Consider the following 20,975-nt stretch of genomic DNA (forward strand, 5'->3'; position numbering starts at 1 on the left):
CGTTGAACAAATGGCAGCTTTGACTTCCGCTTCTTTAGTTGTCTGAAAAAAAGAAAGCCGAGTCAAATTCTCTGTTTAGGATTCGCTACTAGTCAGCTCGAAGAACCATTCAATTCGAGACACGTGTCTGTCCAAGTCTCGGGGACCTCAAATACACGAGGCCCATAAGTAAATGGGCTTACTTAAGTTACTGCATTGAGAATTGTAGAAAGCTGGATTTTTTATTTTAACAAAATTTAGCAAATAACCATACATAAATAAATAGCGATTGTGTAATTATATAAAATGCATAATCAAGAAATTATTAAAAACATTATAGTAATGGTTACTGTATCTAAACGAACATTATCCCAAGCTAAAGACATCGAAAGGTGAAGCTTTCTCGGTCGGCGAAGCAACAGAGTAGCCTTGCATAAACTTCCTCAGCTTAACTAACTCATCAGAACCTGAGAGACGCTCCATTAGAATCTCCATTGTGATCTGATTTGGTTCACAAGACTGTTCGACCATCTCATCCATCAGTTTAAGTAATGTCTCTCCTTGGGTTTTCTCGTTAAGACACTTAAACAAGGCATTGTAAGTTTCAACATTAGGTCTCACCATCTTCATCTTCATTTCCTCTTTCAGAGAGAGCGCTTGCCCGAAATTCCCCAGCTTAGAAAATGCGTTTATGAGAATGTTGTATATTACAGTGTTCGGATTGACCTTTGAGTGCAAACCCATGTCCTTAAAGAGCTTCAATGCTTCGTCTAATTCGCCGACTGAGCAATAAGCGTCAATCACCGCTCCATATGTCGTGACAGTCGGGTCTAACCCGTCTTCTCTCATCTGCTCCATCATTCTCTCAACACTCTCGAAGTCCTTGTGTTTACCGAAAAACGAAATCAGAGTGTTGTAAGTGATGGAATCAGGTTTCTTCCCTTCTTTTTCCATATCGGTTAGCATCTCATAGACTTTCTCTGTATTATTCTTATCACAAAACAACCCAATAAGCATGTTGTAAGCCAATAAGTCAAGAGAAAACCCTCCTTCTTTCAGTTTCTCCACCACTCTAATGGCGTCATGATCCCGTCTAACTTGGCACAATCCAGAGATCAAAGCATAATAGATCTTTGCATCAGGAGAACAACCAGCTTCCAACATTTTTTCATACCAATACATAGCCTTCTCTACATTACTGACGCTGCAACAAGCATGAATCAATGTCATATAAGTAACCACATTCCCTTTCACGCCTTCCTTTTCCATATCCATAAAGAATACAACCGCCATGTTCAATCCATGGTGCCTGCACATCCCACCAACGATTGTATTAACAGTTACCACATTAGGTTTAATCTCGTCCTCTTTCATCCGAGAAACGACTTCTTTAGCCGTCTCAAGCTTTCCAGCTCTGCAATACCCATCAATCAAGCAATTGTAAGTAACTGCATTGGGCGCACATCTCTCTTCCAGTTTCATCCTTACCAATAACTCCTCTGCTTCTTTCAACCTCCCCACCTTGCAGAGCCCGTCAATGAGAGTATTAAAATGAATCGAATCAGCTTTAATCACATTTCCATCATCAGTTCTCTTTCCACGCATTTTTTCAAAAACTTCGAGAGCTTCATCTACCCTTCTTGATTTGCATAAAGTGTTAATAAGAATCCCTAAAGTCACAACATCAGGCCGGATTTTCACCTCATCCATCTTCAAGACTAAATCATTCATTCTACTAATGTCCATATTCCTTCCTAAGCAAGACAAAAGCGCATTGAAGGGAGGAGCTTCAAGTGGGGTTTTGTTCTTCATCAGGTCGCTCAAAATATCCCAAGCAGCATTGGCGCGAGCATTTTTGCATAGACTTGATATAAACCGAGTCAACCAAACAGAGTTTGGGGAGACACCATGAGAGCTAAATCTTGAAATCAAAGCAATTATCTTTTCTTCTGTCAAAAGCCTTCCCTTCCAAACCTCGTGTAACACAATATCCGCTGTGATTCTATTAGGAGGAAAAACAGATTCTTTCTGAAGCATTTCGTCGAGCACCTTGAAGGCATCATCCACAAGTCCATTTCTTAGCAAGACGTCTACCACAACATTACGAACCTGCGAGTTTTTCATATTCGAATCGAGTCTTTCGTATACAAGAACCGACTGATTCACCATACCCATACGCCCAAACCATCGGATCAGAAGATTAGTGGCAACGACAGTAAGAGGAATGTTCTTCTCTTTGGCGATCTCGTAGAGACGGAGAAGTTTATCACGCGGGTCCGGTTCACTACCGGCGAATTCAATGACCGACTGAAGCGCCAAGGAGAGAGATTCTTCACGGCGTTTCAGAGACTGAGACTTCGCATCCAGGTACTCGAAGAACGAGATTGCTAGAGAATACGATCCTAGCCGCCGCGTGATTTGCGAGAATACTAAAGGAGAAGCAGAAGAAGAAGATACGACAAGCGCACTTAGCGACTCGCTCGACGCCCAATCATGTTGCGGGGTTTTTTGAAGAGTTTTCACAAATTTGACTACTACAAATTCCTGGCTCTCCAATTTGATTTCCGGCCGTGGGTCAACATCATATGAAAAACGACGGAGGAATCGAGAATGGTTGAGCAGAATATAAGAGTTCCGGCGCCGGGAAATTGATAGCATGATACTCATCGTCTAAGGTTTTGAAAAAGACGGCCACCGGGAAAAGTGAGACGACGAACTCTGTTCGGCGAATTCAACGAACAAGAAGTTGGGCCCATTTTAAATAATGGGCTTACACATATTTAGCCCAAATAAACCTTTACAATATTACACAATGGGTACAAAAATTTATTTTTTCTCATAAAACTGAACGTGAGCTTTTTATTATGCTGACTGATTACATTATATTTATAACAAAATGAGGACGAATCTTTATTTTTCTCATATAATTATCCTCTTTGTTTTATTAATCAAGCCACCACCCTGAACTCTGAAATAGCTCCTATGGATTACACTAGTTTTACCCGCTAATAACTATCCTATTAAAGGATTTTTATTTCTTCAACCTACTCAAAATGAAGAGCTACGAGAATTGCAACAGCTTTGTCACTGAGAAGATGGTGAATCTGAATGATCCATCTTTTCAGCTGATGCTGCTGCATCAGAAGCAGCTTTATCTAATCCCAATTTCTGTAACTCGCTTAAGAATCCGTCCAGGTCGCTTGAGGAGATCTTGTAAGGGCTGTGAGAAGGACCTGGAAACAAGTGTTTGGATACTTCTTCCTTATACTCCAAGAGGGCTTTGTTGATCACTTCTCCTACTTGAGCGTACTGTTTGCAAAACTTTGGAGTAACCTGAAATGAAAAAATATAGGGATGCAACACAGCGGAAACTATCAGATAATGAATCATAAATACAGGAAGAAGCATGATGATATATGAATGGTCCAGGATTTTACCTTAGCGTGATGTGGATGCTGCATCATTCCCAGAAGATCATGGTAGACTAAAACCTGAATCCACAAGAAAAATGTGACATACTTGATCAGAAATGTAGATAACTCACTCTTTTTGTGCTGATCTTACTCTTTAATCATGCAAAAAGGCCAATAACTGAGAATATGGTTTATTCAATCAAACCATGTATAAGCACATGAAACCGAAAGAAGCCTATTGCTCTCGTTAAGACAATGTAAAGAGTATCAAAACGAACCTGACCACTGCAGAAAGGGCCAGCTCCTATGCCAATGGTTGGAATATTAAGAGCAGAGGTTGCAGCAGCAGCCACAGGAGGTGGAACACATTCTAAAACAACCGAAAAACATCCAGCTTCTTGCAAAGCCATAGCAGTTTCCACAACCTAATCCACCAAATAAGAGAAAAATAATTTTATCACACACCCCTTTAAAAAATAACCTCTTAAGGATTACATACACATGCCTGAACCATTACATTCAAACCTTAACAGCACTAGCAATGTTTTTGCCCTGTGGCCTGAAACCACCAAGAACACTGATAGCTTGAGGAGTCAACCCAACATGTCCCATAACGGCAATCCCTGCTTCCACAATGGATTTTGCAGCAGTGATCCTTGAAGGTGATCCTCCTTCAAGTTTAATAGCATCCATTCCTCCTTCTTTCAACACCCTAACTGCAGTATCAACCGCCTGAACATCATTCAAACTAAAACTTAATCAACCAAATCGATGCTTTGCTCGAACAATAACAAACTTGATATCAAAGCGATTAACTGAAACATAGGATAGGATCCTTTGGGTTGTGAATTTGAAACAAAGTATCCAACTTTCGAGATTATTCACCTGATTGGTGCTAGATTCATAAGTACCAAACGGCAAATCGCCGACAAGAAGTGGTCTTTTGGCTCCGCGAGCAACGGCGCGACAGTGAACAAGCATCTCCTCTAAGGAGATAGGAAGAGTGGTGTCATAGCCATGGACAACCATGGCAGCTGAATCTCCGACGAGACAAACATCGATTCCAGCTGTATCGATGTGAACGGCAGAAGGGTAATCGTAGGCGGTGACCATAGTTATCGGCTCACCTTTCCGATGCTTCTGTCTCAATTGCGTCAAAGTCACTCTCTGATTCGAGTTCTGCGGTTTCGGTCCTCCGTAAACCGTGTCCTCCGGTACGTTGCTCATAAACCGGACGGTGGTGATGGCTCTCGAAGCACGAGAGCAACAACTCCTGACGAGCGAAGCAGCCATTGTTGTTGCTGATGAAAGCGATTTTGGAATTAGTTATAAATTTAAAGACTTTTGGATAAATATTTTTCTTTTAAGAATAAAAACGATGTTGGCGACTCACGCGCTGGTGACTCCGATTCCAAAGTTGACTGCTTTCGTACTCTCTCTATCTACTACTCCATCAAGATTGTCTGGTTCTGTTCCGGGTTTGATTGATTTCTACCGTCGCCGGAGATTTTGTCGTGTAATCACCTCCATGGCTGAAGCGGGATCGGTTTACGTCGATGTAGCTGGGGAATCGAAGTCGGAGCATGTTACTGGGAAGTGGTTTTCGGTGCCGGAGCTCCGACTGCGTGACCACCGGTTCATAGTTCCTCTTGATTATTCCAAAAGTTCTCCCAAAATTACCGTCTTTGCTCGAGAGATCGTTGCGGGTAACTTGAAATTTGGAGCTTTTTGATTCAGAGCTCTTTCTGTGATTACGAAGCTAAAAGTTTGTGTCTTTTGTTTTTTGTAGTTGGGAAAGAGGAGCAAGCAATGCCGTATTTATTGTATTTGCAAGGTGGTCCAGGATTTGAAGGTCCAAGGCCTAGTGAAGCTAGTGGATGGATTCAAAGAGCTTGTGAAGAGTTTCGAGTGGTCTTACTCGATCAAGTATGATGCTTTCATAGTTTTATACTCTTCTCTGGACAGTTTTTTTAGTCTTTGTGTTGTTCTAATTTTGTTTGTCCTGCAGCGAGGAACAGGCTTGTCCACTCCTTTAACATGTTCCTCTATGCTTCAATTCAAATCAGCAAAGGAATTAGCTGATTATTTGGTTCACTTTCGAGCTGATAATATAGTTAAAGATGCTGAGTTTATTAGAGTTCGTCTTGTTCCTAAGGCTGATCCTTGGACAATTTTGGGTCAGGTAATTTGTCTTTGTATTGTCTATTGGTCATCTTGCTTCAGTTCTTGTCATTTGATTTTGTATTCATCTTTTTTTCTTCAAATCTACAGAGTTTCGGTGGCTTTTGTGCACTTACATATCTGAGTTTTGCACCCGAAGGACTCAAACAAGTGCTAATAACTGGAGGAATTCCACCAATTGGTAAAGCATGTACAGCAGATGATGTATATGAAGCCGGTTTTGAACAAGTTGCTCGCCAAAATGAAAAATACTACAAGAGATTCCCTCAAGACATTGAGATTGTTCGTGAACTCGTAAATTACTTGGCTGAATCTGAAGGTGGCGGGGTGAGGGATTACAACATTTGCTCAATCCACTGACCAGTTTAGTTTAGTTCCTTACTTGTCTCTGTTTCTTTGTCTTTAGGTACCTCTCCCATCAGGAGGCATTCTTACTCCTAAGGGTCTTCAAACTCTTGGTCTTTCTGGTTTAGGATCAAGTACTGGTTTTGAGCGCCTGCATTATATGTAAGAGTTTAGCTTAATTTTTATCAACCACCTCACATGTTCTGTGTTAAATCTGGCCTTCTTAATTGATCATAGGTTGGAGAGAGTATGGGATCCTATTTTAGTTACTGGAGCTCCAAAGTGTATTAGTCAGTTCTTCTTAAACGCTGTAAGAGACCCACAAAAATTTGTTGTTTTCTGTTCTCAGCTCAAATAAGGAATTCAATAGTCTGAGACATTTTATCGTTGCTGCAGTTTGAGAGTTGGCATTCTTTTGATACAAATCCACTATATGCTCTTCTCCACGAGGCCATATACTGTGAGGTATAGTCTCTTCAAATTTCTCATCTTTTTTTCTATTTCAGACAATTACTTCTTCTTGTTATCGTTTATGTTTAAATGGAAACTTTTTCAGGGTGCTTCATCAGGATGGTCTGCTCATAGATTACGGGATAAATATGAGTACAAATTCGACGCAATGAAGGCAGTCAAAGAAAGTCAGCCTGTACTCTTCACAGGAGAGGTACAGGTTTTGAGTATTTCTAATTGTATGGCTCATAGCTTGGATGATTGGTCCACATTGCTTAACTAAAATAGAATTTGGATTTGTATAGATGATATTTCCATGGATGTTTGATGAAATTCATGCCTTGAAGCCATTTAAAGCTGCCGCCGATCTTTTGGCCAAGAAAGAGGATTGGCCTCCATTATATGATGTTCCTAGATTGCAGAATAACAAGGTCTGTTTCAGAATCTTGATCGTTCTTTCATATGGATCAAATAATTTTACTCTGTTTCACATGATTTCTTTTTGTAGGTGCCTGTTGCTGCAGCGGTTTACTACGAAGATATGTATGTAAACTTCAAGCTGGTGACGGAAACAGCTTCTCATATATCGGGTATCAGACTTTGGGTAACGAATGAGTTTATGCATTCGGGTCTTCGTGATGCTGGAAGACAAATTATTGATCATTTGTTGGGAATGATCAATGGGAAAAAGCCTCTCTTTTGATTCCTTGTACTAGTCAGTACTTTGTGACTTGTGGTTTTCTTCGTTATACACTTTCTTTGAGAATTAAATGAGTAAAAAAGAAAGAGAATGAATAAAAGAAAGTCTTTCAAGTTTTGACTTTCCTTTCCATTTAGTGTTCATGCAGACAGTTGGGCGAGAGACAGTGAGATAATGTAAATTCTAGATACTACTTATACAATATACGATGCTGGTTTAGCAAAATCCGTTGTAGTCTAGCTGGTCAGGATACTCGGCTCTCACCCGAGAGACCCGGGTTCGAGTCCCGGCAACGGAGTCTTTTTTTGCTTTCTGTTTTTTTATTTCCGGAAACTGTAAAATAGAATGAACTTAGAAGTCGTGAGATACTGTTACTATCTGCTCATTGCTCAATAAAATGTTGAATGATGAAACGAAAATAGCTAGAGGTAAACAACAACAAAATATCACACATGTCAATGTCATACGGCTCAAGCATTTAAACTAAATAAGACTAGAAAAACTTGACCTCCCTTGGGCCACACTACTAAGTGAAGTCACTATTCACAAAACGTATAACAAGAAAACCTAATAAATGCAAAGCTATTAATATTTTGCCAAACATTGTATTCAATGCCGTAGCTACATTTCCCCACCCACCTCCCCAAAACACCAAAAAAATAAATACACCAATAATAATCTCTCCATCACTCTTTTTTGCCATCGACGCCAATCCCACATGGCCCTAACCTCTTTCTTCACCATCAAATGTCAACCGCCACCCTCGTCGTCTTCCCTCCTCCACCTCCTGTCCCTATCCCTACCTATATAACTAGCCTCGGCCTTGGCTACTCCATAGCCATAGCTCTAGGTTTCCTCGTTCTTATCTCCACAATCATTCTCTCTTCTTACATCTGTTGCCGCGCCTCACGCCTCCGCTTCTCTGCCTCCGCCGCAAACGCAAACGCAAACGCATCGTTTAGCGACCGTGGCGTTATCGTCCCAAGAATCATATTCGTAGCTGAAGACGACGATCTTGAGTCTGGAAACGTCGTCGTTGGAGGTCTTGATCATTCAGTCATCAACTCTTACCCTAAATTCCATTTCACTAAAGATATCACCGCCGTAGTAAACGGTGATGGGTTTCACGACGGAGAAGGAAGAGAGACGACGTGTTCGATCTGTTTATGTGAGTACATGGAAGAAGAGATGTTAAGGATGATGCCTGAGTGTAAACACTACTTCCATGTTTATTGTCTTGACGCTTGGCTTAAGCTCAATGGTTCTTGTCCCGTTTGTCGGAATTCTCCACTTCCGACGCCGCAATCTACGCCGCAGTCAACTCCTTTGTCGGAAGTTGTGCCGTTGTCTCAATACGCCGCCGATCGGAGGAGATCCAGAAGATAAAACATTTCTTTTTTTTGCTCCGTGGCATTTATTATTAAATCTTTTTTTCTTGGTATAATATATAATTTATTGATTTGCTTTACATACTCTTTGTCATGTAATTAAGTTTGTATCAAACAAACAAACAAAAAGTTCACTGTTGCATTCATCTTCTTATATTTTAGCTAATCGAGATTTGGACTACAAAGTCAAGTCAAATATGTAGTTAATCAAATTAGATTAGATTAATTGTCGGAGATGAATGTCTCTAAAGATGGGAACAAATTAGTTGGAATTTGAGATTTAAACAAAAATGTTCCTAAATATCGGTAACGTTGACTAAAAAAACATATGTTTTTCTAAGCAATTTTAATGTGTTTGAAATGTCAAAGAATGTAAAAAAGAGAAAGAAAGAAAGTCTCTAACCGAGATAAAGACTTTGCCACTCACTGACGAAATGTCCCACGACGTCGTTCTATCGACCGTTTGTTTTTTTTTAAACGAGTGAGCCGTTGATATTATTCTTATATGAACCGATGACTGCCAGTCTGCCACGTATACGGAATCTCCTTACGCTTGTCGGTTACTTTATGTAAGTAAAAAAGAGGAGTTACAGAGCGCACCAGGCCCACTAGGCCTTTGTTGGATCCTTGGTTGCCTCCACGTTCCAGGCACTAAACGTTGACGTCCGTTTATTCCTTCTTTAAAAAAGACTAACGTCGTTAACGTATTTCTGTGGTTCGGGTCACGAATCTAAAGGCTCGTTCATAAGTTGCCTAATAAACCTATTTCTCCGTTCGTTCTCTCCCTCTCTCTCGCTTCACGTTGGATCGAAATCGGACAAAAGTAAACGACAATGGCGGAAGAATTGGAGAAATCTATGCACAAGGAAGAATCTCTGATGGAGAAGATCGCTGATAAGATCCACGATCACGACTCTTCGTCGTCGTCTGATTCCGAGCACGAGAAACCAGAGTCTCCGTCAGCTTTGAAGGCCAAGATATATCGTTTGTTTGGTAGAGAGAAGCCTGTTCATAAGGTTCTCGGTGGTGGCTTACGTACGTTTTCTTCTCATCTCTTTTAATCGTTTGTCGATGCTTGATCTGCTATATGATATGAGGATTGATTATGTTTGTTGATAATAAGTGTTTTGCTATGTTTTCAAACCATTTGGATTTGTCTTACTGTTGCCTTATGTTTGCAGCGGCTGATGTGTTCTTGTGGAGGGACAAAAAACTCTCAGCTTCTGTTCTTGGTGTAGCGACTGCGATATGGGTTCTGTTTGAATTGGTTGAGTATCATTTCTTGAGTCTTGTGTGTCACATTTTGATATTCGCTCTCGCAGCCCTGTTTTTATTGTCCAATGCTCATGCCTTTATGAACAAGTAAGCTTTTTTGTTGCCATGTTTCAAGTTACAATCTACACGTTTCTCTTTCTTTGCTTTGCTTAAAGGTTCCAAAAAAACTTTTATTTTCAGGACTCCACCTAAAATTCCTGAAATCCATATTAAAGAGGAACATTTCCTTATGATTGTTTCTGCACTGAGAAACGAGCTGAACCAGGCCTTTGTTATTTTAAGGAGCATTGCCTTAGGAAGGGACTTGAAGAAATTTCTCATGGTATGTTTGTGTTCGAATTCGTTATTGTATACGTTTGAGTTAAGAGAACAATATGATATTGTTGTAGCATAAGTTCAGAACTTATTCAATCTACTTATGAAACCTTCTCTATCATGGGTTTTGTGACAAGGACTAGTATATATATTGGTATCTCAGGTGGTTTTTGGGCTGTGGATAATCTCGGTTGTGGGAAACTGGTTCAACTTCTTGACTCTTGTATACATCTGTAAGTATTCCTACCGATAGAAAAGGTTTTAGTTTCGTCTTTTTGTTTGTTTGAGTCTGAAATTATCTCCATGTGTGTGGGAAACAAAAAAAAACAGGTTTTGTGGTGTTACATACAGTACCAATGTTGTATGAGAAACATGAGGACAAGGTAGATCCAGTGGCAGAGAAGACGTTGAAGGAGCTGAAGAAACATTACATGGTGTTTGATGAGAAGGTTCTTTCTAAGCTTCCTGTTGCTTCCCTTAAGGCAAAGTTGGGTTAAAAACTTTAGAGTGAAGCAACCTCCCTCTCTTTATTATCTTTCCCCTTGACGTTTTGCTTTGTGTCTTGGGGCATTTTTATTTGTTACTTCAGAAAAAAAATGTTACTCTGTGTTTTCCCTTCTCTAATTTTGACTAATACCTTTTTCGTGGGAAATGATTTAAAATGGTTTCTGTGAATGCTGTGTTAATCAAATTTTGGTAAAAGATGCAATTAGTCGTTAGCTCATGTAATGGTAAAACCTTTCACAAAGAAAATCACAGTACCAGCTGATGTAACTTTGTATTTTAATCTTTCAATCAAAATTTCCATCAAAAAGTCAGCAGCATACATCAACAAAAGAAAAATTGACGAACAAACAAAGGTGTGAGATCATAATTACAACAAAAGACTCAATAGAGGTTCAAATTCCTATTTTAAATGTAAGTATGTATAATGTTTATCTATGTACCATCTTTTAAGGAAGTTATCTCGAGAGTCGTTGATTACTCTCAGATGATCTGAGAGGCACAGTAGAGAACTCTGAATCATGCAAAGCCGCCTCTTGTCTCGTCCTCTCCGAATCTTGCTTGGCTTTACTCGCTGCTGCTTCTTCTGCTTCTCTTCTCTCTCGCTCTTCCGCGTCTTTGAGTAAGAAATCGACCCATAGATCCGCAAAAGACTGTAATACAAATTCCAAAAAAACACACAATAATATCTCTCTTAGTGTGAAACTTGCCTGTGTAGCCGACAAAAAAAAACAAAACTTGCCTGTGTATCAGTGTACTTTATTATGTTATGGAGGACTTTTACCTGGTTATCAGAAGCTGCATTAGCATGTAACTCTGCAGATTTCCCACCCAAAATTCCTCCGACAAAGCGGCCCGGAAAGCCCAATACGCCTCTAACAACTCCTTTACCTCCTCCTTGTTTTGCCGCTCCAATCCGCTCTTTATCTTCCTCTGAAAATCCTAGCATCCGAACCATGAGGTCCAAAACCTAGGCGAAAGCATGAAACAACCGAAGTATATCAGAGACATTTCTCATATGTGTATGTCACAAACTGGATTTCAGAATAATATCAATGTCTATTACCTCTTTGTTATGATTCTTCTGGAAGTATGTAACCAGCAATTTAATAACGATTCGCCTGCAAAGACACATGTTGGTTCATCATTGCATCAGAACACCTAATTCAGACAGGAGAATCGAAACTATATATGTCCAAGTGTTAATTGGTGTACCTATCAACAAGATAATCAGACTCCATTGACATTCTATTGAGCCTTGTCATGCTCTGCTCAAGAACACGTCGTACTTTTGCATTGTCTTCTTCAACCTTGGTTACTCTGTTTTTCCATTCCGCTGCAACTTTTTCCGCATGCAATAATTTGGATGTGACATCTTCCTTTTCTTTATTTGATGACTCTAACCGCTCATCAGAATCCTTCAGCAACCGCAAAATAGCATCAGACAGATATCGTTATGGCAGGTTGTAGTTTATAAAGGGAAAAGATAGTTATATTCCTACTTTCAAACGAGCAGAAAGCTTCATCAACTCGTCTTTAGCCATCGCAAGCTCTCGTTCAAAATGCTCCTACAAAATGAATACGAACGCATTGATAAATTGAGAGTAAGAATAGAAAAGGAAAGATTTTTGAATTTCCTAATTCCAACCTTAGCTTCGATTTCAGCGTAATACTGGCCTAGAGCAGTTTGAAGATTTAAAAGTTCAACATTCTTGGACTCGATTGTTCTCAAACAATTTGTAAGTTTTTGATTTAGGTCATCAACTGTGTCCTTTAATTTTCGGATTTGGTTGTCATTGCTCAATCTGTTATCCTCCTGATTCGAGATGGCCTGCTTAAGACTTTTCTCCAAGTGTGATATCTGAGACCTTTGATATTCATTAGTCTGGCGGAGTTCTTCAATCAGTCGGCTATCTTCATCCATTTTCTCAGACTCCTCTGTTTCCTGTGAAATTATGGCAAAGAACACACTTTTCAATCATCTTCACAGAAAATTATCAAGAAAATATTGTCTCGGCTGAATTCATAACAATCTTAGAAGCTAGAAAACGAAATAATTTGCAAAATAATGATCCAAAAGCTATAATACTACAACAAATGTAACCATGTCCCACACTAATAGATTCAGTAAAATATTAGCTTTTACGACAGCTGCTAACCTTTTCTAGCAAGTGCTGTTTGAGTCGTTTTAATTCTTGCCGTGCCTTATCTCTTTCTCTTTGTGTTTCCTTCAAATCCATTTCCAACCTCTGCAGGGATTGCTCCATTTCTTCTTTTCCAGGAAAGCTTTCAGGCTTCTCCTAGTAAAATATGGAAACGGCATAAGAAGGAAGGAAAAAGGTAGCTCCACATTTAATGAAAAGCAATGCAAAATGCGTTTATAATTAAGTTCCTTCTAGTTTAAGAACCTTGTCCAAAGTACTAGGATGCCTAGTCAGAGACTCTGTGGCGTCCGGGAAGACTTTGCTATTGGTTAGCTTCCTGCTTTCTTCTAAAGCAGCTTCTAGCTCACTTCGTTTCAACTATGAAGTGATGAAAAAGCATATCAGATTCGGTTCCAGATTCCAAAAGTCAACGTAGACATACACAATGTTGGCAATTTTTGCTTGCACAACCATTCAGCAGTATGGAACACAATAAACCTTAAGCTCGTTGTTTTCCTTCTCCAGAGCTTTGTTAACTTCTTTCAGATGTTCCATGCCAGGTCCAATAGCATGGCTTTCCTGACCAGTCAACTTCATCTGCAGGTGTTTGATTTCAAGTAATTTTGCATCCAATTCACTACGCATTTTGCTAATCTCCATGGAGGTCTGCAAACAGATTCAATACAGAAAATAAGAAAATTGTAACTTAGAGATGGTGATTCCTAAGAAAATAATAAATGTGTCTTTTCTAACTCCAAGACTTACTTTGTTTTTATCTAACCTCATAGACTCGAGTTCTTCCTTGAAAGATTCACTCCTTTTCCGCTCCTCTGATGGAAGTAAGGTAAGTGAGAATACTAGCTAACATGGATACAAAAGAAGCACCAAGCTACAAGTGATATTATATACCCTGTAGAGATAGCTGAAAATCTCTTAATTTTTCACGCTCTTTGGCAAGCTCCGTAGCTTGAACAGCTGCCATTGATTTGGTTCTATCTTCTAGCATATCTGCAAGGTCCTAAAAGGACATCCAGTTTATCGCTTATAATTTGGTATTTACCAAACAAGAATATTGCAGAGCAATTACTTATGTATTAGAAGATGTATCTAAAGAAATTCAGAATCTCAGAAGTATGTATCCTACTGACAACCAATTTTCAAGACCCCAAAGCTTTTATGTTAAGCTAATGGTAAATAAACATTAGCGTTACCTTTTCCTTTATAAACGAATCGGTATCCTTCCCTTTTCCATTGGACATATGGTTTGGACTTTTTAAATGCGAAACAGATTTGTGTAGCCTATTGGGTGACTGATCATTGTTTCCCTGGAGAAGATAAATAACAAATTAATTGAATAGTTTAAGACCTTCACTTAAGAACGCATCTCTCAGCAAAATAAACACATAAACAAATGTGACATACTTATCAAAATAGTGATGTTGACAAAACTTTCTTGATCTAATATATGATCTCATAATACGCTTTCTATCCTAGTAAATCCCACTAATAAACTTAGCATATAACCAATCCTATCAATAATGCGTTCCATGCCAAAACATGCTTCACACATTACAACTCTTAAGTAGTTGCATGATCCTCGTGATCCTTCACACACAGTATGCGCAAAGAATCGCATAGAGATGAAACAAAGATATGAAGTGTCTACCTTGATAGCATAGTTGTTTGATCCCCTGGAAATGTCGGTTCTAGCCTCTTTAAGAGCGGCACTAGTTGAGGTCAGATTTTGTTTCAAAGAGCCATTCTCCTGATTCAATCTGGAAATCTGATCCTGTAATAATCCCATAGGGTCTTTGATGTAAGAAAAAGAGAGAAAAACAGTTAATGGCTTGAAGATTGTGTGTCAGAAACTAACCTCTTTCTCTCTTAAGAGAGCTGCATAATTTACAGATAAGGCTTTGATATCTGATTCTGATTCCTGAAGCTTCTTAATCTCTGCCTTATACCGCTCAATCTAAAATGTGACACAAAATTGAATCATAAAAACAAACTTAACACTAGACCAACTACATCACAGATTTTGAGTAACATTTCCAGTGAAATTCAGATGCTTAATCTTTAAATCTAGCAATAAATTTATCCAATTCAGACCAAATACCTCATGATGAGCAGGCGATTCAATTCCATTGGAGATCGAATACCTCGAAACGGACCTAAAACCACTGGAATTCCTCCGATCAGAGTTCGATACGCCATTGGCGGAACCATATTTGTGGAGATCGTCTTCTTCTTCGTCGTCTTCATGCACATCGAGAACGATCTTGTGCAAGTTCGCCTTCATATTCTCAATTGAACTCCACATAGCTCTATCTCAACACCTACTGCAGCCTCAAAGGCTCAAAAACCCCACAAAAACACAGATCACTTGTCTATCAAAGAGACAATGAATCTTCGTCGGAATTGAGCGCAGATAAACAATAAGCAGAAATGAATTTCGTGTTCTTTTCCCGGTCAGAGAGAAGAGATTTGGAATTGAAATAAATGTTTAGATCATATTGAATTAGCGTATTCATTAATTAATTAACTCTTATCGTTACGTTTTAAAACAAATCGCTACTCGTAGCAAGTTATTATTATTAATGGGCTTTTAAAAACAAAGGCCCAATAGATAAATATGAGACGTCAAAATAAATCTTTAGACAAAAAAACACAAACACAACAGCCGTCGTTGCAAAATCTGTCAGGACATGTGCTCTTCGATGGTCGGAGGCATTGTGAAGAAGTTGTTGATTTCACTTGGAAAGTCTAGCTCTGCCTTGGTCAGCGGCAAACTTTTGAAGAAGTTGTAGATTCGACTTGGTATGTCACTGCGAAGAAACTGGGAAATAGGCCAACTGGGCATTCAAAACTTAAAACCAAATCTGTAATGGAACCAAGCAAACGACAAGACAAACGACCACCGCACAAAACGAAGCCAGTGGATCGTCACGCGATGTCAATATCGACTTGAACCTTTCCACTTGTGAGTCAGCATAATCCATCATGTACAACAATTTCTCCGACATCTTCATCAACCTTTCGTGCCTCAACCTCAAAATCTCATTATCTGCGCTAGTCATATTTTTTTATACGAGAAATTACAGAGAAAAATATAGAATGACGACTTATCAAATTTGAATGTGCTCTTTAAAGTTTTTTATTCAGGCACTACCCGTTCAATGTTCATATAGGACGTAAGAGAAAAAAACGGAAAAAAAAAAGAAAGTAAAATTTAACATTAACATAATTTTAGAAAAGGGAAAATTCACATATACGGTATAAATTTGTAATAGACCGTCCTATTTAAGGCCGTACATGTTCTTAATTTTTTCTAAATCAACGGTTCTGAACTATTAGGAATTTAGGAAATCATTTCCATATATCCAATTATCTATATATGTAATGTATATACTATGTAGGTTTCATCGCGGCCCTTTTGGATTTGAGTTTCCAGAATAAGGCCCATTTTCAAATTAAGATTTCAGATCAAGACCCCTTTTCCAACCCGTTGTGTAGGCCCAAATAAATTTCATTTGACTGAACATCAAAACTTCAAAATATCTTCTTCTACAAAATTGGCATTCGTAATTATCTTCTTGAAAACAAAACAAAATATATGCACCAATTTTCATTTGTCACACGTTGTAGGCTTCGAATCGTATGCATTTTATAATTTTACTTATAAACAAAAGTGACATCAGAAATAGTATCTCCTATATTATAAAAATGAATAACCAACCATCTTCCCACTGCTTTCCCAAGTCTTCTTTGTATTCCTTACACCAAACAAAAAAAAAAAGTCTTCTTATTTCCCAGTTGAGCAATTTCCCTCCCTTTTGCTATTTAATTTGTTCTTTTAGTAATATTATCAATGTGTTTATCTGACTTTTATTCTCCTCCATGGATAAAATAAAGATATCCCACTTGAGGAAGAAAATATCTTGGAAGAGTTAACCATAAATCAGAAAAAGATATGGAAGAGAACAGCTGTGTATCTTTGAGACCAAGTCTTGAGAAGCAGTTAGACAACATGGACGGTGCTGGTTGCATTCAAAAATCTTTCTATACATAAAACGGAATATGCCAAAAGTCATCAATATATCGTAAAAACCATATGCTTCTATTTATAAATTTTACATTTCATAAACTTTAGGTTAGTTTATGTTTCCATATCACTCATGACTCAACACATATGCTAATATTCGGGTAATTTATAGTAAAAATGAAATTTTTAAAGGTAAAACCTGTATTTTTGTTTTTTTCTGTAAAAGAATAAGGCTTTATTGACCACAATTAGAGGATACTTTTCTTTTTCGGTTTTGGCATTTGGTGATACTCTTATTTATTTTCTTAATGTTGACATTACTAACTTTTTTGGAGCGTAGAAAAAAAATTGACGGACACCAACCAATGACAGAACATACAGAAAATATCTAAGGTAACACGTGGTCTGTCTTGCATTTCATGATTACTTACGAGGGACAGCACTAAGTTTCCTCCTTTCTAATTACCATAACTAACCATTTTCTTAATTGCCCAATAATGGTCCCTCTTTACCAATTCTGATATACCACCCAAAATTAACATCAAACCCAATATTTAAAGTCCCACACGTGAGAACGACTGACGTCGGCACGCTTTAGCCACGTAATTTCGGTCTCCAAAAATTCAATATTAATCCGCGAAAATTCACTAAATATAAAACAAACCCATAATATAAGGAGGATAAGGAAGGAGTCGAAGATAAGCGGAGAGAGAGAGAGAGACAGAGAGAGATTCAAAAATCCGATTCCAGATCCATTCCTGGGCAAACAAAGGTTGGTGTTTCTCTAATCTCAAAGCTTTTTTCAAATTCGGAAAAAGCAAATCGTGGGAAGAGATTCATCTTCTCTCTGTGCGTTCATCGGATCTCGGAGCTTTTGGTTCGTCGTCAATGGCGGAAGAGACGGAGAAAAAGTACATTACGAACGAAGATCTTAAAAAACACAACAAATCTGGAGATCTATGGATCGCGATTCAAGGCAAGGTCTACAACGTCTCCGATTGGATTAAAACTCATCCCGGAGGCGACACGGTGATTCTCAATCTCGTTGGTCAAGACGTCACCGATGCTTTCATCGCATTTCATCCCGGAACCGCTTGGCACCATCTCGACCATCTCTTCACCGGTTACCACATCAGAGATTTCCAAGTCTCCGAAGTCTCACGCGATTACCGTCGTATGGCTGCCGAGTTTCGTAAACTCGGTCTCTTCGAAAACAAAGGTCACGTTACTCTCTACACTCTAGCCTTCGTCGCCGCCATGTTCCTCGGAGTTCTCTACGGTGTTTTGGCTTGTACCTCCGTCTTCGCTCACCAAATCGCCGCCGCGCTTCTCGGTCTCCTCTGGATCCAGAGCGCTTACATAGGTCACGATTCTGGTCATTACGTTATCATGTCGAACAAATCTTATAACAGATTCGCTCAGCTTCTCTCCGGTAACTGTCTCACCGGAATCTCAATCGCGTGGTGGAAATGGACTCACAATGCTCATCATCTAGCTTGTAACAGCCTCGATTACGATCCAGATCTACAACACATCCCTGTCTTCGCCGTCTCCACCAAATTCTTCTCCTCATTGACCTCGAGATTCTACGATCGGAAACTCACGTTTGATCCAGTCGCGAGATTCTTAGTCAGCTATCAACACTTTACTTATTATCCAGTTATGTGCTTTGGAAGAATCAATCTCTTCATTCAAACGTTTCTCTTGCTCTTCTCCAAACGTGAAGTACCAGATCGTGCTTTAAACTTCGCCGGAATCTTAGTCTTCTGGACTTGGTTCCCACTCTTAGTCTCATGTCTACCAAACTGGCCTGAGAGATTCTTCTTCGTCTTCACAAGCTTCACCGTCACGGCGCTTCAACACATTCAATTCACGCTTAACCATTTCGCTGCTGATGTCTACGTTGGTCCACCCACCGGTAGCGACTGGTTCGAGAAGCAAGCGGCGGGAACAATCGATATCTCTTGTAGATCATACATGGATTGGTTCTTTGGTGGATTACAGTTTCAGCTTGAGCATCATTTGTTCCCTCGCTTACCTCGTTGCCATCTCCGGAAAGTTTCTCCGGTGGTTCAAGAGCTTTGCAAGAAGCATAATCTTCCGTATAGGAGTATGTCGTGGTTTGAAGCAAATGTGTTGACCATTAACACTTTGAAGACAGCAGCTTATCAAGCTAGAGACGTGGCTAATCCGGTGGTTAAGAACTTGGTTTGGGAAGCTTTGAATACTCATGGCTAAATGATTTTAATCAAAACAAAATATGCTTTTGTTTGGGTTAAATTTGATGTGTTGTTTTTATGCTTTATTGAATCTTTGAATTTCGTTTTGTTACTTACTTACATGGAAGAGATGTTTTAGATCGAAATTGAATCGAGATTTGATTTTTTTATTAGACAACTCTTCGTATCGTAATGATTTATTAATAATATTATTTTGAATTTAATTTGTTTTTTTATATAAGTTTTTGTTTCACATGGCTCTTTTTTGTTGCCTGTGACTTACTTTGTGGTTTTGCGGCTTTTGGCCTTTTCAATGTTTTGTCGTGTTACATTAAAATACGTGTGTGGATGCTATTTGAGATCCTCTATATGTAAGGTTTTAACAGATCAACGGTCGTTGTGTTATTTTGGGTGTGTGATTCGTAACCACGAAACGTTGCAACTTGCAAAGATATGGGCTTCTTTTTTGACCTCATACTTCTTAGTGGGCTAAGATGGGTATCAAGCTTGTATATTGGTCTTTTTGATATTCAATTAATGGGCTAAGTTATGCACCACTTGTTCAGACCCAAGCCCGTGACTACAAACACTTATGGCCCCAACTCCAAAAAGAAGAAAGAAACACACAAAATTTCGGAATGTTATATGTTTCAAACACAATAAGTCAGGGAATGGTTTCACTTGAAATGTTTAAGCCGATAAAAGAAGAGGTGAAGGATTTAGTTTTCTGAACTAGTTCATGATTTCAAAGATGAATGGTCATGACTTATGAGACTCACGTAGCTTACTGTTATCTGGTAATCTCGATAAGTTATTTTATTATGAGTCAAATCTTGAATTTGGAGGATCCTCGATTGCGAATGAGGAAGGATAAGTCTTTGGGAACATTTTGTACTTTTTAGATTATGTAATCCGGTTTCCTTTATCCGGTTTACTGTAATTATGTAGTTGGTTTACTTTGGTTTACTTGTATGTATATAAACTCAATTGTATCATACTTAGCTTAATGAGAAGGTTAATACATTCACATTATTTCTCTAATAGTACTGAGATTAGAGAATTCATCTTTATGATAAAATGGATATATAATTATATAAATCTTTCTTTAAAATAGGAGATAGAGAGAGAGAGTGAGAAAACAGTACTAAAAATAACAACTTGAGAGAGAAACAGTAAGAAAAGAGAGCAACAAAATGTGGAACAGAAGAAGTATGAGGTCATTAGTTGACTTTTAAGTTTACTCCACTTTCCTACAACAACAACAAAAAACAGCAAAATTAGTCCACTTCCACAATCATTTCTCTTTTTGATTTACTTCTAACGATTTTTGTTAAAACCCACGATTATGTTACAATACCTAATTCATATGTTGGTAATTTGGTGTACATCTGATTAGTTTATTAAAACGTGTTTGAATTAAGTCTTTAGTAATCGTGGTGTGTGGTGAAAATGAAGAGACTGTCTATATCGACATATGTGTTGAATGGGTAAGTGCCATGGTCAAAGCTTATAACTAGTTTTCATTGTCTTTTGATACGTTTCTCCAAAATCTTTTCTATTTTTCAGCTGTATTCTGATATGAAGTCTGGATGAAGGATTTTAAAATGGTTTAGAATTCAGAAAAGAAATTTACTAGTTATTTTTTAAAAATGAATGTGTGCATGTGTGAGTGTGTTTGCTCCATAGTGTAAAGAATGAGAAGTGAGAAGTGACTTAATGTGCACAAAGGTGCCTTTGGCAGAAAGATCAAGGCCTGGTCCATAACACCCCCAAGTGACAAATTAGTATTTGCCACTATGTTCTATATACATTTTTATCCTTTCTTTGTTTATTGTTTTTCTGTGTCTTTACACGGACCACCAAATGGGCCAAATTGATTAGTGCATATTGATCTTGCTAGATCTTCCCACAATCTTCACATCGTAATCATGTTCTTTTAAGAAGAAAAAGTGTTGTTTTCACACTCTTAACTCATATATAGATACACGAAACACGATTTGACTACAGCTTCTACTCTCTA

General features: G+C 38.6%; 8 protein-coding genes and 1 non-coding gene across 13 annotated transcripts; 5 read left to right on the forward strand and 4 right to left on the reverse strand.

Moving 5' to 3' along the window:
- Positions 1 to 214: 214 nt before the first annotated feature.
- Positions 215 to 2,776, reverse strand: AT3G61520 (Pentatricopeptide repeat (PPR) superfamily protein). Its single transcript, NM_116017.3, has one exon. It carries the CDS (start codon positions 2,644 to 2,646, stop codon positions 346 to 348), a length of 2,301 nt encoding a protein of 766 aa, NP_191711.1. The 5' UTR covers positions 2,647 to 2,776; the 3' UTR covers positions 215 to 345.
- PANB2 (Phosphoenolpyruvate carboxylase family protein) lies at positions 2,777 to 5,162 on the reverse strand. 2 transcript variants are annotated; one of them, NM_202745.4, is made up of 6 exons: positions 4,786 to 5,162; positions 4,278 to 4,693; positions 3,918 to 4,124; positions 3,671 to 3,817; positions 3,417 to 3,470; positions 2,777 to 3,312 (listed from the first exon to the last, which is right to left on the reverse strand). In NM_202745.4, exons 2-6 carry the CDS (start codon positions 4,683 to 4,685, stop codon positions 3,064 to 3,066), a joined length of 1,065 nt encoding a protein of 354 aa, NP_974474.1. In that variant the 5' UTR covers positions 4,686 to 4,693; positions 4,786 to 5,162; the 3' UTR covers positions 2,777 to 3,063. The 2 variants fall into 2 exon arrangements, with proteins under 2 accessions (NP_974474.1, NP_191712.1); NM_116018.4 differs by lacking the exon at positions 4,786 to 5,162 and having other exon boundaries at positions 2,814 to 3,312; positions 4,278 to 4,728.
- On the forward strand, positions 4,758 to 7,283 carry AT3G61540 (alpha/beta-Hydrolases superfamily protein). Its single transcript, NM_116019.3, has 10 exons — positions 4,758 to 5,098; positions 5,182 to 5,318; positions 5,401 to 5,574; positions 5,664 to 5,900; positions 5,980 to 6,080; positions 6,156 to 6,228; positions 6,315 to 6,383; positions 6,475 to 6,582; positions 6,674 to 6,799; positions 6,877 to 7,283. The coding sequence occupies exons 1-10, from the start codon at positions 4,771 to 4,773 to the stop codon at positions 7,069 to 7,071; spliced, it is 1,548 nt and encodes a 515-aa protein (NP_191713.1). The 5' UTR covers positions 4,758 to 4,770; the 3' UTR covers positions 7,072 to 7,283.
- Positions 7,284 to 7,293: 10 nt separating this feature from the next.
- On the forward strand, positions 7,294 to 7,366 carry AT3G61545. Its single transcript has one exon. It is a non-coding gene; the product is annotated as a tRNA-Glu (tRNA).
- A 247-nt stretch (positions 7,367 to 7,613) lies between these two features.
- AT3G61550 (RING/U-box superfamily protein) lies at positions 7,614 to 8,734 on the forward strand. Its single transcript, NM_116020.3, has one exon. The coding sequence runs from the start codon at positions 7,816 to 7,818 to the stop codon at positions 8,452 to 8,454; it is 639 nt and encodes a 212-aa protein (NP_191714.1). The 5' UTR covers positions 7,614 to 7,815; the 3' UTR covers positions 8,455 to 8,734.
- A 378-nt stretch (positions 8,735 to 9,112) lies between these two features.
- Positions 9,113 to 11,563, forward strand: AT3G61560 (Reticulon family protein; the record flags this gene model as incomplete). Of its 3 annotated transcripts, NM_116021.4 has the most annotated exons (6): positions 9,113 to 9,491; positions 9,638 to 9,818; positions 9,912 to 10,053; positions 10,210 to 10,279; positions 10,377 to 10,710; positions 11,556 to 11,563. In NM_116021.4, the coding sequence occupies exons 1-5, from the start codon at positions 9,290 to 9,292 to the stop codon at positions 10,541 to 10,543; spliced, it is 762 nt and encodes a 253-aa protein (NP_191715.2). In that variant the 5' UTR covers positions 9,113 to 9,289. The 3 variants fall into 3 exon arrangements, with proteins under 3 accessions (NP_191715.2, NP_001319815.1, NP_001325840.1); NM_001340108.1 differs by lacking the exon at positions 11,556 to 11,563 and having other exon boundaries at positions 9,172 to 9,491; positions 10,377 to 10,543; NM_001340109.1 differs by lacking the exon at positions 11,556 to 11,563 and having other exon boundaries at positions 9,175 to 9,491; positions 10,210 to 10,803.
- GDAP1 (GRIP-related ARF-binding domain-containing protein 1) lies at positions 10,813 to 15,310 on the reverse strand (the record flags this gene model as incomplete). Of its 2 annotated transcripts, NM_116022.5 has the most annotated exons (15): positions 14,811 to 15,310; positions 14,568 to 14,666; positions 14,361 to 14,483; positions 13,906 to 14,019; positions 13,604 to 13,712; positions 13,460 to 13,524; positions 13,193 to 13,360; positions 12,959 to 13,072; positions 12,710 to 12,850; positions 12,199 to 12,495; positions 12,053 to 12,118; positions 11,766 to 11,968; positions 11,617 to 11,671; positions 11,335 to 11,520; positions 10,813 to 11,203 (listed from the first exon to the last, which is right to left on the reverse strand). In NM_116022.5, exons 1-15 carry the CDS (start codon positions 15,012 to 15,014, stop codon positions 11,009 to 11,011), a joined length of 2,139 nt encoding a protein of 712 aa, NP_191716.2. In that variant the 5' UTR covers positions 15,015 to 15,310. The 2 variants fall into 2 exon arrangements, with proteins under 2 accessions (NP_191716.2, NP_001327121.1); NM_001340110.1 differs by lacking the exon at positions 10,813 to 11,203 and having other exon boundaries at positions 11,245 to 11,520; positions 14,811 to 15,233.
- A 20-nt stretch (positions 15,311 to 15,330) lies between these two features.
- On the reverse strand, positions 15,331 to 15,554 carry AT3G61571 (uncharacterized protein; the record flags this gene model as incomplete). The annotated part of the gene is made up of 1 exon (NM_001125405.2): positions 15,331 to 15,554. One exon carries the CDS (start codon positions 15,552 to 15,554, stop codon positions 15,393 to 15,395), a length of 162 nt encoding a protein of 53 aa, NP_001118877.1. The 3' UTR covers positions 15,331 to 15,392.
- Positions 15,555 to 17,393: 1,839 nt separating this feature from the next.
- On the forward strand, positions 17,394 to 19,344 carry SLD1 (Fatty acid/sphingolipid desaturase). The gene has a single exon (NM_116023.2): positions 17,419 to 19,344. It carries the CDS (start codon positions 17,625 to 17,627, stop codon positions 18,972 to 18,974), a length of 1,350 nt encoding a protein of 449 aa, NP_191717.1. The 5' UTR covers positions 17,419 to 17,624; the 3' UTR covers positions 18,975 to 19,344.
- The last annotated feature ends 1,631 nt before the right edge of the window (positions 19,345 to 20,975 follow it).

Source organism: Arabidopsis thaliana, chromosome 3 (assembly GCF_000001735.4).
Source record: "Arabidopsis thaliana chromosome 3, partial sequence".
NCBI lineage: Eukaryota > Viridiplantae > Streptophyta > Magnoliopsida > Brassicales > Brassicaceae > Arabidopsis > Arabidopsis thaliana.